A 20,000-nucleotide genomic window follows, 5' to 3' on the forward strand; every position below is an offset into this window, starting at 1 on the left:
TTACCCCATTCAGGTGTGGTCATAGGAAAGAGAAGGATATAACATCAGTGGACTCTTGGAAGATGATGGCCTGAGGTCAGGCAATGGGATGTGATAGGTGCTTTCCCCCCTGCTCTTTCTGCACACAACTTCTTCTTCACCCACACACTCCCAGCATCAGTGCCCTGGGAATGAGAGGCACACTCCCCAGATACTGTCATCTGGTGGCAAAGCCCCACTTACCCTATGTTAGTTATCATTGTTTTATTCTTTGCCTAACTTGAATAAGTCATAATCTAAGAATTTCTGTAGAATTTTAAATATCCTGGTCTCATATTTCAGGAATACCTCAATAGCATTCTTCAACATGCCAAGGATTTCAAAGAATACCATCGATCTGTCACTGGCAAAATCCAAAAACTTACAAAAGCAGTGGCTACGTACCACGCCAATACTGAGCGGGAGCAGAAGAAAGAAAATGAACGAATTGAGAAAGAGAGGATGCGGAGACTGATGGTAAAAGTCTTGGAAGCACTGTCTTGGGGGTGGGGATGGAGTCTGACTGTCCATCTTATGTTAACTTTTTCAGTCATAGTAGAGTCTTTCTTTTTGCAAATGATGCTCAGAATAGGTAACTTATAATTTCTGTAGGCTGAAGATGAAGAAGGATATAGGAAACTTATTGACCAGAAAAAAGATAAGCGCCTAGCATACCTCCTTCAGCAGACAGATGAATATGTGGCTAATCTTACAGAACTGGTCCGACAACACAAGGCTGCACAGGTTGCTAAGGAAAAAAAGAAGAAAAAGAAAAAGAAGGTAAAATAGACTTGTATCAATTTTTCTGTTTGTTATTTTGGTTATATTTTATTTTCAGGCATTTGATTTCCCTGAATGCTCAGCAGTGCTATATAATCAATTTTATTATTTTCATTCCAGAAGGCAGAGAATGCAGAAGGGCAGACACCTGCAATTGGACCAGATGGCGAGGTTAGGAAACAAATTTTTACAAAATTGAAATGTCATCCAACATTGGAAAGTTTGGTCTATTTTATTCTTACAAAAAATAGCTTGACCTAGCCTCATACTTTAATGAAATAATATATTTTGTTAAACATATATAATTATATTAAATTTTGCATTAGAAAACTATTTGTCAGCATTTCAGTACAGTAGAAAAAAATTCTTCTTTTCTGTTTTTTTTGGGGGGGGGCTGGAGGGAAATGCTGTAAATAGTGACTAGGGTAAATATAATCAAGAGAAATTAGTAAGTTAAATAAATAGTTGTTTTTCATACTTTAACAATAGTAATAAATTAAACACTTAGTAAAGTGACTATTATGGATTTTGTTAATCCTGGAGAGCACTTAGGGCCAGCTCAAAGGGTGGGTAATTGTGGCTCCCTTTTCGGAATTGCACCCTTGTCTTGTCTTCTCATGAAGGCTGGCTCTGCAGTAAGTAGTGAGGACACATAGATATTTCTTGGAAATAAGTGCAATTTCAGGAAATTTGGCAATAGTATTTTAGAAACTGAATAGGCTGTAGGTGATGGGAAGTTTTATAAATATACTTTATTTGTATTTTAATAATAATAGAATATAATTAATAGAAAATTAAGAACAAAATATTTGTTAGAAAGTTGGATGTGGAAAGAATACTTCAGAATAAATTGACTGAAGTTCAGTTTGTCAATTTTGGGTATTTAAGGTAACTTTAAAGTGTGTGTGAAAACTTAAAATTTTATGCTTTGTTTTTTTCAAGCCTTTGGATGAAACCAGTCAGATGAGTGATCTCCCTGTGAAAGTGATCCATGTAGAAAGTGGGAAAATCCTCACTGGCACAGATGCCCCCAAAGCAGGACAATTGGAAGCATGGCTTGAGATGAATCCAGGGTATGTAAGCCAGTTCTCTCTAGCACTGGCTAGTCTTTGAGTTGTTGTATCACTCTTACTCTAATAATATATTTTGTTCACATTCATAAACACCATAAGTACCTGAAGCAATTTATCTTAATATTTATAGTAAGATATGTATCTGTATCTATGTATAATAACATGAACATTTTCGCTATTTAGATATGAAGTAGCACCAAGATCTGATAGTGAAGAGAGTGGTTCAGAAGAGGAGGAAGAGGTGAGAAGTTCCTTAAAACTTAAACCTGTTGACACTTTAAAATAATTGTTGGATTGAAGAACTGACATTTCAAAAGTTCTTCCCCACTACTTCATTTTGATAATGAGGGGTCTCTAGGTTTCAGAGACTTTGCCAGTAGGGAGTGGCAGCTATAGCAGGTCAAACAGGAAAAAGTAAGTACTGGCTTGTTAACAGACAGTGCCTGGCATTTGAGGACCAGACTCTCTCTGAAATTTTGAAGGATGTTATCACCAGAGAATTGGCCACCATTCTTTGCTACATTCAGTCAGTAAATTGAGGAAGGTTGTAATAACTGTGATCAGCATTAAGAGTATAGAATTGAAGCCACAGTATTTTCTAGAAAGTAACATTTAAGGTACAGCTGGTAGCACAGTGAATAAAGCTCTGGCCTTGGAATCAGGAGGACCTGAGTTCAAATGTGGCCTCAGACACTTGACACTTACTAGCTGTGTCACTCTGGGCAAGTCACTTAACCCCAGTTGCCTCACCAAAAAGCACAAAAACAGTAATAAGCATAGGAATAGAAAGATCCTTTAAAGAAAAAAAAAGAAAGTAACATTTAAGCAAAATATAAAAAATTTTGGGGGAAAAATTATAGGAAGCTGGAGTCTGCTTTTTTTCTTTTGTGGAGAGATTAGGCTCTAAAGTTCAGTACATTGAACTTCAGTTTAAGATGGCTGAGTAAGTGGTCACAAAAAAGCCTAACTCTTATACATTTACTACAGCAAAGACCTAGAAATAGTACCAGACCAAATAATGATCAAGAAATCCAAGGAGAAGCTATAGTAAGTATCTTTATCTGGCCTAGGATTATACAAAAAGATAATCAGAAGCTGTAGAAAAGTGGTCCAGAAGAGACAATTGTGAATACAGTCATACAAGATGGAAGTGTGCTAGTATAGATCAGAGATGTTCCAGGAACACCTAAATCTTGGTCTTTACTCAGTACTCTTTACTCAGGGGCAGGAAGACCAAAAGGCTTAGACAAGAAAGCTCCAAGACAATTGAAAACCCACAGTACTCAGATTACAGATATGGGCTGGGAGCTGTCAGTGCCCATACCGTAACACTGTGTATGAGGCTCAAGAAGTCCGTAACATGGCCTGTGACTCTCCAGAAGTCCCTAAACATCCAGTTATCTCAACTTGAACTGTTCTGGGGTGCCTGAAATTTTTCAGTACTGAAGAGGGTAGATATGAGGTAGATTGAATGTTAAGGGAGCAGGCCTGGGTAACAGAGAACTGGACTCATCAGAGCCCAACTACCCCACCCAAAGTTGGGGAGGGGAGAGACCCCTGGCCCTGACCCAAAATCCTAGTTCAGGAACTGAGGCTGGACAAAACAAGATAGCAGCTGTGATAAAGAAATTTTGTGCATCTCAAGACAACCAGAAGTCCAACCCTAAAGAGAATAACTCCTCAACAAATAGAAACAGAGTCTCTCAGAGGAAGAAATGGCTTGACCACAAGAACTGTAAGAATACGTAGATGAAATGAAGCAAGGAATTATAAACATGAATTATAAATTAATCAAGAGCTCTGGAATAAAAAAAAAATTATAAGGAGAAGTAAACAGTTTACAGCAGAAAGGTGAAAAACTTTACCCAAATAATGGACTCCTTAAAAATTAAAATGGACCAAACAAATCAGTGACTCCATGAGACGAGAAATCATAGAACTAAATCAGAAGCAGGAAAAAGAAGAAAATGGAAGTCATCTTTAGGTCAAAGACTCCAAAAATCATTGGAGTCCCTGAGAACCAAGACCAAAAAAAAGGTATAATACCATTTTAAAGAAATGAGAAATGAAAACTGTCCAGATCCGTTATAACAGAATGCCTCCTGAAAGAAACTAAATGAAAATAAAGTTCAGAGGTTCTAGGTCAAAGAAAAACTATTTCAAGCTTCCATAATGAAAGAGTTTAAGTACCAAGGAATAGCAGTCAGGATCATATTAGAATTGAAATCTACTACTGCAGAGGAGACCATATCTTGTGATATGATATTCTAAAAGCAAAAGATAAAGGCTTACAGTGAAAAATAACTTAACCTGACAATAATCCTATAGAGAGAAAAAAAGAATCTGTAATGGAGTTGAGGACATTTAAGCACTCCTAATGGAAAAAAAAAAAAACAGCAGAGCAGAAACTTTGAAATGAGAAATCAAGAGAAATATGAACTGCTTATATTTTAATAGCAGAAGAAGAAACAGTATCTTTTCAGAACTTTAATGTCTTCAAAGGTTATAAAGAGAAATAAGATTAACAGAGGACTTGGTGTATTTGTACTGTTGTGATGGTCTTGAAAAGAAAGAAAAGGGAAAAAAATGCACTGAGAAAGTGGAATTTACTATTTTCTTATAATTGAAGTAAGCAAGAAGAGAATACAAACACAGAGGAAATGATAATGTAAGTGGGCACCAACATGAATATCTCTAAACCAGACAGAAGAGGGAAGGGGGGTTGAAAACACATGCGCACAACTTGGTGAGGAAATATGTGAAGCTCAGAAAAGAAATAGAGATGTGGAGAGAGTGAATGGAAGCAGATAGCCTTTTTGAATTGTCTTGGATCACTGTATTGCTGAGAATAGCTAAATCATTCACAGATGATCATCGTATAATATTGCTGTTAACTGCGTACAGTTTTCTCCTGGTTCTGCTCCCTTCACTTTGTATCATTTCATATAAAATTTTTACACGTTTTTCTGAAAGCATCCCGCTTGTTATTTCTTATAGCACAGTAGTATTCTATCACAATTATATACCAAAAGTATTCCCCTGTTGATGGGCATCCCCCTCCATTTCCAATTCTTTGCCATGACAAAAAGAGCTCTTATAAGTTTTTTGTGTAAGTACATATAGGTCCTTTTCCTTTGTCTTTTTTTTTTTTTTTAAATCTCTTTGGGATTCAGACCTAATAATACTGCTGGATCAAAGGATATGCACAGTTTTATAGCCTTTTGGGCAAGGTTCCAAATTGTTCTCCAGAGTGATTGGATCAGTTCACAATTCCTCCAGCAACGCATTTGTGTCCTAATTTTCCCACATCACCTTCAACATTTGTCATTTATCTTTTCTGTCATATTAGCCAATCTGATAGTTGACCATATCCTTTTAGAAGTGAAAGCCTGCTGGGGGCTGCATCCTGGAAGCATCAGCATTTAATAGTTCTGGACTGCTGGTTCTAGGGAAAGTAGGTTCTGAACTGCCAGTGTTGGCCTGGAAAACTAAGGAAAAAAGACAGTGGAATAGGTTATCAGAACAGCATGACCTGTGTAGGGGTCTGTGCAGCACTCTACCAAGCCTGAGGGAAAGAGCACAGGATTCAGGTGGGGTCATTTCTGACTATCTAGAAGTCAGTTGGGACAGAGACATAGGCTGGTGAATTACCCAGTATGGGAAGAAGCTGAGATACTTTTGAGATCCAGCCACCAAGAAAACCACAATCAGAGAGGAGGGCATCAGGAAGTGAATGATAAGGAAAATAAGTTGTGGGGAGAGGAGTTTGAAAGAACTGGTGATTTCAGGAAGAAGAAAACTCAAAAATCTTGAACACAGATAAATCAGCAGGAAAAATGGTAACAACAGAAAGAAATATGCCCTGTAGCTAATAAACAAATTCAGGCATCTGTGCATAAATAGTAGAAAATGAAGGAAAATGACACAGAGGACCCTGTGCAATTTGAGAACGTGGAACCACCATATGCTGTTCATACTTCACAAATTCTGAAAAATTGAGAAAGAACAAATTGGTGAATTAGATAAGCAACTAAGAAAACTATGAAAGAAAAAAAAAATTGTGAAAACCACAACTATAAGCATCAAAGTAGAAATTCTGAAACTCGAAGAGTTTAACAAAGGAATGCAAGGAACTTGGGGTTTTTTTCCTCCCTAAATTTAAAAAACAAAAACAAAAACCAATAAAGACAACCTGTTAGCTAGTTGACTTTTGAGGAGAAGAAATTACAGTTGCCAGTATCAATAATTTAAAAAAGTAGAATTCTCAACAAATGAAGAATAAAGGAAATAATTAGAAACTGTTTTGCCTCACTGTGTGCCAACAAAACATTTAAAATTTCATAATAATGTAATGTGCCCAGATTAACAGAGCAAAAAGTAAAGAATTTAAATAAGTCTCAAAAAATAAATTGAATAAGTCTCAAATTAAAAAACAAATGGATTTATAAATGTATTTTGTCAAATAGGACAACTATGTGGTGCAGTAGATAAAGTGCCAGGCCTGGAGTCAAGAAAACTCATCTTCCTGTGGTCAAATCCAGACTCAAACACCATTTGTGTGACCCTGGGCAAGTCACTTAACCCTGTTTGCTTCAGTTCCTTATCTGTAAAATCAACTGGAGATAGAAATGACAAACTATTCTATTACCTTTGCCAAGAAAACCCCTGACAGGGTCACGAAGAGTCAGACATGACTGTAAAACAACTGAACAGCAAGAAATTAAACAAAGAAAATTATATATATTGTTTGCAAAAATGGCAAAAGAAAGGATCCTTCCAGTTTCTTTCTTTGACGCAAATAGAGTGGTGGTTGTTTGGTTATTTCATTCATGTCCGACTCTTTGTGTCCCTATTTGGGATTTTCTTGGCAAAGATACCAGAGTAGTTTACTATTTCCTTCTCTAGGTCATCTTACAGATGAGGAGACTGAGGCAAATGGAGTTAAGTGACTTGTCCAGGGTCACACAGTTAAGACCAGATTGGAACTCGGGAAGATGAGTCTCCCTGACTCCACACTTGGCACTCTATCCATTGCATCACCTACCTGCCCAGCCCAAATATGGACTCAGTACTTAAACCATAGAGGGGAAAAAATGGAGAAAGAAAACCATTGATTAGTATTCCTAATGAAGATCAACACACACAAAATATTAATCTATTAGCAGAGAGGCCTCAGCATCATATTAAAAAGATTATAACAGTGTGACCAAGTTGAGTTTGTACTAGAGAGCCAGGCTTGGTTCAGTGTCAGGAAAACTGTAAACATAAGGGACTATATTAATTACAACAATAAAAATTGTATGTTTATTTCAGTAGATGTAGAAAAGGTGTTTGGCAAAAATACAGTATCCATTTCTGTTAAAAACACTAAAAAGTCTAGAATAAATGGACTTTTACTTAATATAGTAAGGAATATCTATGGAATAGAGAAATGCAGGAGGCATTTCCAGTAACATTAGGGGTAAAATAAGGATATTAATTCAGCACTATTATTTAATATAATGCTTGAAATACTTGTTGAATATAGCAAGCTCCCACCCCTTCAAAAAAATAAGCATAAGCAAAGAGAAAAAAAAAGTATTGCCTTTGGTATATGATAGTTTGCTTAGATGACCTTAGAAATTCAACTTAAACATTAATTGAAACATTAACCCAGTAGCAGATTATAAAATTCACATAATGCATTGGTGTTTCTGTAAATTACCAACTAAACCTAGCAGGAAAAATATAAAAAGAAATTTATTCACAATAATTACAGAATTATAAAATATTTGAGCATCTACATGCCATAACACACAAAGGGACTATATGAATACAACTAATAAGACATTTGTGACAAAAATAAAAAAAACATAAATAACTTTAAAAAATAACTGCTGATGAGTGATCCATGCCAATATAGTAATATCACAATATTACTCAAACTAACTTAGTTATTGAGTGCCAAACCAATCAAACTATCAAAATATTACTGTCTGGAACTAGAAAAAATCGTGACTTCTAAAGTAACAAAAGATTAAAAATCTCGAAAATGAAAAGAAATGTGAAGGAAGGACACCTGTGAGGTGTCTTTCCCATATACAAAGTCATAATCATCAGAACTGCTTGGTATTGTTTAAGTAGTAGGAAAAGTTATTACTGTAGTAGATTTGTAGTAGAATTCTCAACAAATGAAGAATAAAGGAAATAATTACAAACTATTTTGCTTAAGTAGTAGGAAAAGTTATTACTGTAGTAGATTTGGTACACAAATCCAAAAGCAAATGAACCTGTTACAAGTGTTAACTCCAAAGACCCCATTTACTAAAGTAAGGATTCAGTATTTAGCAAAAACTGATGAGAAAACTGGTCAGTGGTCTGGCAGAAATTCGGTTTTCACCAGCATTTCATGTTGTTTCCATTTACCTGGATGTAAAAGATCACATCATTAGCAAATTAGAGGAAGAGGGAAAGAAAGAGATTCCTTTCACAACCATGGATAAGGAAAGAGTCTTTGATCAAACAAAGAAGAAAGACATTCGTAGGACATCAAATCAATAGTTGTGTTTACATAAAATAGAAAGTCTATATAGACAAAATTAGAATATTTAAAATTAGAAGGAAAACAGTTAACTAAGGAAAAAGTCTTTGCAGAAAGTTTTTCTGATATAATACTCAAGATATTTAAAGAACCAGTTCAAGTATATATAAGAACATTTCCTAATAGGCAAAAATTCAAAGCCTAAGAATGAGCAGTCCTCAGACGAAGAAATCTTAGCTATCAGTAGCCATATGGAAAAAAATATATTTTCCTGACCTAGAAGTAGGTGGTGGCTTCAAGATGCAGAATGATGAGGTCTAAATCTTAAGACATGGCCAAGCCATGGGTTCGTTTTTTTTATCAAACTGTGCTTCTTTGTTACAAGGGTGTTTTGTCACAAGATTGGAATTTGTTGAGGAAAAGGAGACTAATGATAGTGATGCCAAATTTAAAGAAAGAAAAGGGGATCACTGGAGCTTTTTTTATTCTTGGTAGTGTATAGAAAGAAGTCCAGAAAGTCACAAAGATAAACAGGACAGCTTTAAAACTTAAATTGTTGAATTTATCATACATAAAAAACTGTAGATGATAAAATTTGCAATTTCATTTACGTCATCTTTGTTTTTCTTTGTATATGGGAATAAACACTCATATTTGCTCGTGTTTATCAAGTTCAGAATAACACCAAATTTAAGATTATTCAGAAGGAAAAAAGGACACAATCCAGTGTTCAGTTCATCTTCCAGACAAGTTCACTACCACTTTAAAGTGGTTTTGTAAGTTTTTGAGTGACAGAATTCTCACTGAAGAATACTCACTGAGTATTGAGAATTGTAGTTCACACCTCTTGTGCCCCAGAGCACAAATCTCTTAGAGAATTCCTTTTTGTAGAGCTGCCCATTACAGAAATCATGGTGAATTTTTAATGTCTTAATACTCCATATGCATATTCCGTGAATGGGTTCTCACTAACAAGGGCTTTTGTTGAATTGGTAGGAAGAAGAGGAAGAGCAGCCACAGCCAGCACAGCCTACCCTCCCTGTGGATGAAAAGAAAAAGATCCCAGATCCAGACAGTGACGATGTCTCTGAAGTGGATGCCAGACATATTATTGAGTAAGAGGAACCCTTTACCACCCTCTAAGAAGCATAATATAAGTGAGAATGGAGGTCTTACCTAATAAGTCACCTTATTGGATTCATAGCTAACTTGTACCAGACACTAGAAAATAGGTAGGGAAACCCAGCTATTTCTGACCTTCCATTACAGGACCCAAGTAAAATTTCAGGTAACAGTCCTCTGGAAAATTTTACGTGCAAACCAAAGTCAGATCCAGTCGTTTCTGTAGAGATTTTTTTTCCAGAAATTTTTCATTATAGATTCATTTCCTTTTACATGAAAGAACTCACCTTTCTTTTGCTTCTTCTGCCTAAAAGTTAATTTTTTTTTTAATTAGAGACATTTGGCTATTTTCCATATTTAGTTTGTGTCTTTATCCTCATGAGTCACTGTTGTGCAAATGGAGGAACTGAGGGATAATTATGCCCAGGTGAGCCAGTAGCAGTTAGTGGAATTAGGTCTCAAGCTTACTTCAGGTTTGTCCTCAACCTGCTGCATCATATTTCAAAAACCTGAGAACCCAAGAATTTACAAAGCATAGTTAGATTAGAGGCTTTAGAGCTAAAATGGACTTAGTGATCTCCTCATCCAAACCTTCTTTGTGTAACAGTTGAGCAAACTGGAGATAAAGTGCTTTGCTCCAGGAGACACAGTAAGTAGTAGAGTAGGAACTCAGGTGTTCTGGCTTCTAGCCCATTAGCTCTTCCCACAGTGCCATATTGTGGTATCTATTTTCCACATTACAAAGCAGTGGAGTAGTCTAGTATTACCATGGCCAAAGAAATTTGTTTTGGTAGAATATTTATTACAAAGATCACGCATCTGTTCCCTGACTCTTATTTTATCAAACTGTAGGAATGCCAAGCAAGATGTTGATGATGAGTATGGTGTCTCCCAGGCCCTTGCTCGAGGTCTGCAGTCTTATTATGCTGTGGCCCATGCAGTCACTGAAAGGGTGGACAAACAGTCTACACTTATGGTGAATGGTGTACTCAAACAATACCAGGTAAGAGAGAGAATGGGAACACACTTTTCCAAGCATCAGTCAGGTGGAGCTTTTGCTCTTCTAATATATGTCCTTAAAGTGGGTTCATTATAGCAGTTGAAGAATGCCATACTTATCTTCATCTCCCAGATAGATGTTAATACAAATCATTTTTCTTTATGGCCAAGAATACCATGTTTACTTTTTAAGCTGCTAAAACAGAGTAGTTATAAGTGAAATGCACTGACCTGGTGCACATATGATAAAACATGTTTTTTTCTCCCAATAGAGAAACAGAGAACAGTAGGCACTTTATGTTGTACGTGCCTCTTGTTAGATTGGTTGTAGGCTAAGTTCGCTTTATTCATTACAAGGGGTAGTTTGCTGAGGGGTAGAGGGAGTCTGTCTGTTCCTCTTCAAAGGCACTGTGTCTCCCATGTCTGCCATACACTTTCTCATTTCTCCTACTTATAACCCTATATTTCTTGAGGTCTTGCCTCCTACAGAAAGTTTCTCTTGAACCTGATAATTGTTAGTATTCTCCTTCACCTCAAATTATCTTTCACTTAGATGTGTAAATGTTGTATTCCTCCCCATAGAATGTAAGTTCCAGGAATTATTTTTTGTTTTTTATTTTTATCCCCAATGCCTTGTGTGCAATAGGTGCTGAATTTGGTTGAATGAATGGGCAAAATAACTGACTTTTTTATAGCATCGGAAGAAATAGAGTGTTTGTAAAAAGAACTCGAGCAATTAATTCAAGTAGTATGTCTCATTGTTTCTCTGTTTGGACATGACTCCTTTTTATTGCTAACCACTTGTTGAGGCCTACCCCACAAAGTCTTGGCTCAGTGCAGATACGAGGTTTCACAGAAAGAAGCCTTTATCCCATGAAAATTTCTAGAAGCAAGATGGAATTGAAAAAATTAGAACTTGGCTAGGTCAGTGAGTTTTATTGCTTCTGTTCTGAGATCCCAAATTTTCATGAGAAAAATATCATATTCCACTTAAAAATAATTATACTTTTTTGTACCTTTTTTTAAATTCCCAGAATCTCTAGAGTTATGTGTTAGTCTATATTGAATAAGTTGGAAAGTGATTCCTTATTATTTGGCCAATTCATCACCAATTCCTACTTCAGTGATATACTTTTAAAAAAGAGACTCTGTCATTTGAGATACTTTTCAAAGTATATTTTTCTCTTTAACCAATTTAATGTTACTTACCTATGTTTGCGTTTTTATCCTTTTTAGATTAAGGGTTTGGAGTGGCTGGTGTCCTTGTATAATAATAATCTGAATGGGATCCTGGCAGATGAAATGGGCCTTGGCAAAACTATCCAGACAATTGCTTTAATTACATACCTCATGGAACACAAGCGTATCAACGGACCTTTCCTCATCATAGTACCTCTTTCGTAAGTTTGCAAAAGTAAAAGCTACCTGGGATTGTACTTAGCTTAGTGGCCATAATACAATGACAATAAGGCAAAGCCAGATTAGTTTCAAGGGGTGGAAACCTATTGTTCTTTAACTATATACTAGTTATATGGCTGGTATTCACAGACATCCATTCCATTGCTTACCAGCGTCCTAGTGAGAGGGTATAGATGGATTGGTGTAAATCCGTCAACATTATAGGAAAGATAACTCCAGGTATATCATTAACACCTTTACAGTATAAAAAAGGTAGTTTGTTATTAACAAGCAGCTCATATAAATCCTAGTGACTGTCCTGCAAAATAGACCTAAGAAGAAAAGAGAAACCTACTATTTAGTTAATGGTCATTCACAACTTTCGTCCACTAAAACAAACCAGTGGAGCCTTATTAGTAGTCTTTCAAATACATGAAGACAATCGTCTTCTATTTTCTTTACCTCCCATCTGGGCTCCTTCTGTAAGGTCTCTTCTCCAAGCTAACCATTCCTAGTTCTTTCAACTAACCTTTATGTGTCATGGCCTCACACCAGAGCCCTCATAGCCCTGCTTACCTTCTCTGGATCTGTTCCAACTAATTACTATATATTTGCTAATTACTAAATTACTAATTAGCCTGTTGTCTAATTAGTAAATTATAACATCCCAAACTGAACATAGTACACTGAATGTGGTCTGACTAAGGCAGCCCTCGTTGTTCTAAGTGCTACAGATAAAATGAGGGAAAAAAACATTGACCTTGTCCTCAGGGAGCTCATATAGACATCATGTATATACAAGTTCTATACAGAGTAAATGGAAGGTAGTTTCAGAGCAAATGCTCTAATAGCTGGGGGTGGTTGGGAGGGACAGACCAGGAAAAATCAGCCAATGCTAAAGCACACAGTTGAGAGATGGAGTATTATGTTCAGAGACTAGCAAGTAGGCTGTTACAGGTGAATCATAGAATTCATGCAGCGGAATAAAATTTAAGAAGCCTGGAAGGTAGGACAAGGCTGGGGTATTGAAGGTGATATTAGATCCTAGAAGTAATAGGGTGCCATTAATGTTTATGATGAGGCTAGCATGGTCAGACCTGTACTTTAGGAAGGTTCCTTTGATGGCTGCTTGGAAAGGAATGAGGAGAGACTTGGGGCAGGGGGATCAATCAGAAGAATATTGCAGTAGTTGAGGCTTGAGGTGATGAGGGCCTATACCAAGGTTTTGTTGGCTGTGAGAGTGGAAAGAAAGGGACTTAGAGGAGAGATGTTGTAATGTGTGGTTAGGTTGATAACTGAGGGGTTTTTCTAGTGGGTGATTGGGAGGATTATATTCCCCTCTATTGTAAAAGGAAAATTGGGAAGAGGAAAGAATTTAGAGGAAAAGATAAGATTTGTTTTGGACCTGTTGAGTTTGAGGTGCCTATATAGTTCAAGAAGTCTAAAAAAGAATTTGGTGATATAGTAATAAAAAGAGAATAGATCTGGATATGTAGATCTTAGAAGTATCTGCATAGAAATAATAATTGAATCCTTGGGAACTGACAAGATCACTAAATAAGATAGTATAGAAGAAAGAGAGAAGATCCAAGACAGAGCTTTGGGAGATATCCTTGGTTCCTGAGTGTGTGTGTATGATCTAGATCAGGAGTGGAGAACATACGGCCTCGAGGCCACATGTGGCCTTCTAGATCCTCAGGTGTGGCGGTTTGACTGAGTCCGTGTTTTACAGAACAAATGCTTTTATTAAGAGGATTTATTCTGTGAAGTTTGGATTTAGTCAAAGGGCCACACTTGAGGACTGAGAGGGCTATATGTGGCCTCAAGGCTGCAGGTTCCTCAACTCGATCTAAACAAAGATCCAGGGAAGGTTATTGAAAAGTACTCATAACAAGTAGAAGAACCAGGAGAGAACAGTGTTATGAAAACCTGAAGAGAAGAGAGTTCCCTGGAAAAGGGTGATCAGTAGTGTCAGAAGTTTCAGAGTGATCAAGAAGCATGAGATTTGAGAAAAGGCCATTAAATTTGGCAATTGAGAGTCATTGGTGACTTGTTGAATCATGGGGTCAGAAGCCACATGGCAAAGAAATAAGAGAGAAAATGGAGGTACCTGTTGTTGTCTTTTCCAAGGAATCTAGCCTAGAAGGGAAAGAAATATCAATGGTAACTAATAGGAATGGTGAAGGTGTTTTTTTTTTTTTTTTTTTTTTTTTAAGGATGATGGGAGTCATCCTTAGGCAGAAAGTAGGGAGAGATTGAAGATTAGTGAGAAGGTGGGGATTTTTTTTTAATTAATTTATTTTTAGTTTTCAACATTCACTTCCACAAGATCTTGAGTTCCAAATTTTCTCCCCATTTCTCCCCTCCCCCCCTTTCTGTTTTCCTATAGGGCAGGATAGATTTCTGTACCCCATTGCCTGTATATCTTATTTCTCAGTTGCATATAAAAACAATTTTTAACATTTGTTTTTAAAACTTTGGATTCCAAATTCTCTCCCTTCCTCGCTCCCCACCCACCCTCATTGAGAAGGCAAGCAACTCGATACAAGTTACACTTTCATAATAGCCATGTTGTGAAAAACTAACTGTATTTCCCTTCATCCTATCTCACCTCCCATTTATTCTGTTCTCTCCTTTGACCCTATCCCTCTTCAAAAGTGTTTGCTTCTGATTACCCTCTCCCCCAATTTGCCCTCCTTTCTATCTATCACACCCCCCCCACCCCCCCGCCATTCCCTTCCCCTCCATTTTCCTGTAGGGTAAGACAGATTTATTTCCATACCCAATTGAGTGTGTATGTTATTTACGCCTTAAGTCAAACCCAATGAGAGTAAGATTCATTCATTCCCTCTCCCCTCCACTGTAAAAGCTTTTTCGCGTCTGTTTTATGTGAGATAATTTACCCCATTCTACCTCTCCCTTTCTCCTTCTCCTGTACAGTCCTGACCCCTTAATTTTGTTTTTTAAATATCATCCCTTCATATTCAACTCACCCTGTGAGCTTCTGTCTATATATATTCCCTCCTACTACCCTAATACTGAGAATGGTCTCGTGAAATTACAAATATCATCTTTCTTTCTTTTATTTATTTATTTTTTATTTTTTAGGCCATTGGGGTTAAGTGACTTGCCCAAGGTCACACAGCTAGTAAGTGTCAAGTGTTTGGTCTGAGGCCGTATTTGAACTCAGGTCCTCCTGACTTCAGGGCTGGTGCTCTATCCACAGCTCTACCTAACTGCCCCTTAAAAAGTGCCTCGAACTCAGTAGGCACAAAGCTGCCCTGGGTGTTGGTGCCCCTTTCTGAGCTTCCTTTTTTGGGGGGGGGGGGCTAGGCAGTGGGGTTGAGTGACTTGCCCAGGGTCACACAGCTAGTGTTATGTGTTTGAGCCTGGATTTTGAACTCAGGTCCTCTTGAATCCAGGCTGGTGCTCTATCCGCTGCGCCACCTAGCTGCCCTTAATATCATCTTTCCATGTAGGCATATAAACAGTTCAGCTTTAATAAGTCTCTTATGATTTCTCTTTCCTGTTTCATGCTTCTCTTGAGTCGTGTATTTAAAAGTCAGATTTTCTATACAGCTTTGGTCTTTTCGTCAAGAATGCTTGAAAGTGCTCTGTTTCACTTAATGTCCATTTTTTCCCCTGAAGGATTATACTCAGTTTTGCTGGGTAGGTGATTCTTGATTGTAATCCTAGTTCCTTTGACCTCCAAAATATCATATTCCAAGCCCTCCAATCCTTTAATGTAGAAGCTGCTAAATCTTGTGTTATCCTGGTTGTGTTTCCACAATATTTGAATTGTTTCTTTCTGGCTGCTTGTAATATTTTCTCCTTGATCTGGAAACTCTGGAATTTGGCTATAATATTCTTAGGAGTTTTCCTTTGGGAATCTCTTTCAGTAGGTGATTGGTGGATTCTTTTAATTTCTGTTTTACCCTCTGGTTCTAGAATATCAGGACAGTTTGTTTTCCTCTAATTCTCTTCTCAAAATCATTTTTTGAGCTCTTCCATGGCCTGGGATCAAGTCACATTTTTCTTAGAGCCTTTGGATGTAGGAGCTTTGACTTTGTTATCTTCTTCTGGTTGTATGTTTTGATCTTCTTTGTCATCAAAGAAAGATTCTATGGTTCCGAGGTTTTTTTGCACAGTTTGTTCGTGAACTCAGCCAATTACTTGACCATTAAACTGTTTGTTAAGGTAGGGGTCTGCTTCCAGTGTGGGGAAGATGTCCTAAGCTTCAGGAGTTTTGTGCAGCTGTTTTCAGAGATCTTCTAGGGACCTGTAAATTTTCAGTTCTTCCAAGGTGGTATGATCAAAGGCGAGGTGTTTACCTCCTTTCCTGGCCTGGGCTCTGGTCTGTGAGTGACCACAAGCACTCTTTTCTTCCTTGTAACTGTGAGGAGGATTCCCTCTCTACCACCGCTACGAGCTCCAACACACCAGCATTCCTCCTCTCCCCAGGACTGCCACCCGGAACTGCAACCCAGATCCAAGCACAGGCAAAGCAAGAGAATCCTGCCTCAGTGCCAGCAAAGAGATCCTGTAATCCCCCTCTGATCAGCCACTTGATCCCCCCTCCATCTATGGGCCGAGACCTAGAAGCAGCCACCGCCCCAGTGTTATTCCAGGACTGGTGCCGGCCTGAGCTCTCTTACTGTGGGACAGACCTTTCCTACTGACCTTCTAAGTTGTCTTTGGTGTTTGTGGGTTAAGAAGTCTGGAAGATGCCACAGTTCCCCTTGATTCAGTCCCCTGAGGCATGCTCCAGGTTCAGTTGAGGCCTGGTCTTTGCCTGTGCTGCTGGACTGCATTCCTCTTCCAGCCTAGTGCAACAAACCTTTTAAATCAACCATTCATATTGTCTTGAGCTAGAAATTTGTTTCACTCTGTCTTTTTATGGGTTCTGCTCTCGGATTTGTGTAGAGCCATTTTTTACAGGTATTTGGAGAGATTTGGGGGAGGGCTCAAGAAAGTCATTGCTCTTACCAAGAGTGGGGATTTTAATGAGGGCAATCTTCTAGACAAGATGAGAGGGGATTGAATCTAGAGTGCATGTACAGGAGTTGGCTGTGGCAAGGAGAAAATCTACCTCTTCAGACAGAGGAGGCAGGGAAAGGGAAGGAGGAAATAAGCATTTATATCACAACTACTGTGTTCTAGGTACTTTGCTGAGAAGTTTACAAATATTACCTCATTTGGTCCTCTCAACAACCCTGTGAGGCAGATTCTGTTATCCCCATTTTACAGTTGAGGAAACTGAGGCAAATAAATGACTTGCCCAAGATCACACAAATAGTAAGCTGTATTTGAATTCAGACCTTTCTGACTCCAGACCCTGTGTGCCATCTCCTGTGCCACCTAGCTGCCTTTGAAAGTGAGGATAGTTGGGGAAGATTGAGCGATGTGAGATGAAGAATATAGGGGGAAAGAGCTCTCACTGAATTTCATTGAAGTATGAGGCAAGATCTTTACCTGAGAGAATGGAGGGAGGAGGGCGATGGAGACTTGAGAAGGAATGAAAGGGTTTGGAATACCTGCTGTGATTAGTGAGAAAATGAACCAATAGGAAGATATAAAAGGATTACCTTGCATCATTGAGTGCCCAGTTGAAATTATGTAACATAAATTTGTAGTGGACTCTCTGAGCATGATTTTGTAATTTTCTCCACCTCTCTTCAGCAGCATTTGAATGGGAGCAGGGGAAGAGAATAACGAGAATAGTCCAGGATTGGTTTTTTGGTTCAGCATCACTGACAATAGCACAAAGGGAAGTGGGATCAAGAGCATAGGGAAGTGTAGATGGAGCTGAACTGGTTCCCTGAGATGGGGAAAACAAGAGTGTAGCCAGTTCAACAATGATGGCCAGAGAAAACTGAAGGATGGAGGTTTTGGGGTCACAAGGAAAGGGCTATGAGACACAAGGAAAGGTGGAATGATAAAAAAACAATATGATCAGATAATGAACATGAAAGTTCATTGTGAGTTGCGAGTGATGTCAAGATCAAAGGTATGGCTACCACTTTGTGTAATTGGAGTAGAGTGGAGAAGTAGATCATGGGGACCAGGTAAATTAAGGAACTAGATAGTGAAGTTCCATGGTATGAAAGCAGTTGTTGTGGAAAGAAAGTTTGAAAGACAAGCACTTAGTCCGGGGAATGCAGGTTTTCAAATGAAAGAATTATTTCTGGAAGTTATTGAAGTTATCAAATTACAAATGTCAACCAAAAAACATTTTAAAATGGTTCAAGAGGAGAATTACAAGAAATGGAGATTAGGACAACTCTGCAGTTCCATCTCACACTAAAGCATGAGTGGTCTTTGCAACACTGAGGCCACTGAAGGCAAGGACTCGGAGAAACGTGGATTGGAAACTGGCTGAGGGCTGCTACATGAGAAACGATTTGACTTACACACAACTTTTTCTCATTCTTTTGAGCAAGACTCATTCTTTCATGTCCATATTCCATTCATTAGTCTACTTCCTAACAAGTTTCAGTGATGTCTATGAAGTCAAATTTCTCTTCTCATATTTAGAACTGTAGTTTACTTTTTTTAATTGGCCCACACTTTTTACATTCATGAATGGACATCTGAGACCATAGGTTTATTACTGTTTCTCATCTTGGATGTTATTTCCTGTGTGACTCACTGGTCCTCTCTACTGATACTTTTTTTTCCTGTATCATTACTCATTGTGGTATCTGTGTTGGTCTGTTTAACAGCTGTTTTCTCCCTCACCCTCCATTTTCCACTTTAAAGCCATTTTGACCAAGGTTCTTCCAGCAGTGCTTTTTAGATTTCTTTTGGCTGGACATTTTTCTCTACTTGAGTCATCAGAATGGGTTATGGTTGTCAAGTTTGAAAGGCCAGAGCCTAGGGCTTGAGGCTACTGTAAATATTATTTCACATATATACATACATATACACATACGTACATACATACACACATACATGATAAAATGGGCTTTTTTTAGGCTAGCTTAGGTATTTGCTAATCTCTAATTTTATTACTTTGGGAGCGCATACTTCAAATTTCAAGCAATTTATGAACTTGTAGGAAACAGGTCATATTAAAGCTGGGAAATACTGGTATTTATCACTTGAAGATGAATTATGGGGATAAAATAGATACTTTATTACCTCTTTAATTCTAAGTTTATTTTGTAGAATTTTTTATAGATGTTTGTTTTTTCCTTCATCTGTAGAGTCCATATGGTAGTATAAAAATAGATTCATTTTGCAATGTTGAGTATCAGTTTCAATTAATTTCTACTAACAAAGGACTGTATTTCTGTATTGTGTATCCCAAGCCCCATCTTCTGTCTCAACAGAGATACTTCCTACTTCAGTGTGAATATCAGAGCACATGGCCTGGGCTTTCACATTTTCTTTCCTCAGTTTACTTCAACAAGACCTCGTCAAATATCTGTTCTGTGCCAGACATTAAAAGAAATCGTCATTCCCTTCAAGTAGCCTACATTCAATGTGAACAAATATTAAATACACAAATCAATACAAAATCTGTGTAAAGTAAATATAAAGCCATTTGGTGGGAGGGAATCACAAAGGATTCCCTGATCACAAGGAATAGGAAAGAGCTCTAGAGCTGGGCTTTATCTAGGGGTGGGGCATGCAAGAGGCCAGGCAGGGGGACAGAACCTTCCAGGCATGAACGGTAACCAAGGCAGAGGTGCCAGAAGGGGAGGTTGAGTCCCTGGCTAGGAAGAGGTCAAGGGGAGGGCATTTTGACTAGAATGTTGAATATGTGCCAGGAGTATTAGGAAAAGATAGATTAGAGTCAGACTGTGAAGGGCTTTCAGTGCCAAAGGGAGTAGGTTCTGTTTTATGCTAGAGGCAAAAGAGAGCCTATTAAGTTTCTGGAGCAAGGAACTCAGTGGTCAAACGTGGGCTTTAGGCATGAGAATTTTACAGCTGTGGGTAAGATGGATTAGAGACAGTAACAAGACAGAAGGCAAGAAGAGTGAATTGTAGGCATGCATTCTCTGTGAGAAACAACTAGGAAGTCAATGTGACTAAATTTTACAGTGCATGATGAAAAATAATGCATAATGAGACTTGATAAAAATAAT

The 20,000-nt window shown here is 37.9% G+C and overlaps 1 protein-coding gene across 9 annotated transcripts in view; it reads left to right on the plus strand.

Annotated features, from left to right (window-relative positions):
* SMARCA4 (SWI/SNF related, matrix associated, actin dependent regulator of chromatin, subfamily a, member 4) overlaps window positions 1-20,000 on the plus strand; it is a 120,999-nt gene that overhangs the window by 57,634 nt on the left and 43,365 nt on the right. For all 9 annotated transcript variants that reach the window (XM_027851127.1, XM_027851134.1, XM_027851125.1 and 6 more), the window contains exons 9-16: window positions 322-495; window positions 631-798; window positions 919-969; window positions 1,741-1,871; window positions 2,055-2,112; window positions 9,388-9,506; window positions 10,366-10,516; window positions 11,749-11,912. In XM_027851127.1, the coding sequence (XP_027706928.1) occupies window positions 322-495; window positions 631-798; window positions 919-969; window positions 1,741-1,871; window positions 2,055-2,112; window positions 9,388-9,506; window positions 10,366-10,516; window positions 11,749-11,912 (1,016 nt within the window). The remainder of the gene's footprint in view (window positions 1-321; window positions 496-630; window positions 799-918; window positions 970-1,740; window positions 1,872-2,054; window positions 2,113-9,387; window positions 9,507-10,365; window positions 10,517-11,748; window positions 11,913-20,000) is intronic.

Source organism: Vombatus ursinus, unplaced genomic scaffold, assembly GCF_900497805.2.
Source record: "Vombatus ursinus unplaced genomic scaffold, bare-nosed wombat genome assembly UNPS02009173.1, whole genome shotgun sequence".
NCBI classification, from domain to species: domain Eukaryota; kingdom Metazoa; phylum Chordata; class Mammalia; order Diprotodontia; family Vombatidae; genus Vombatus; species Vombatus ursinus.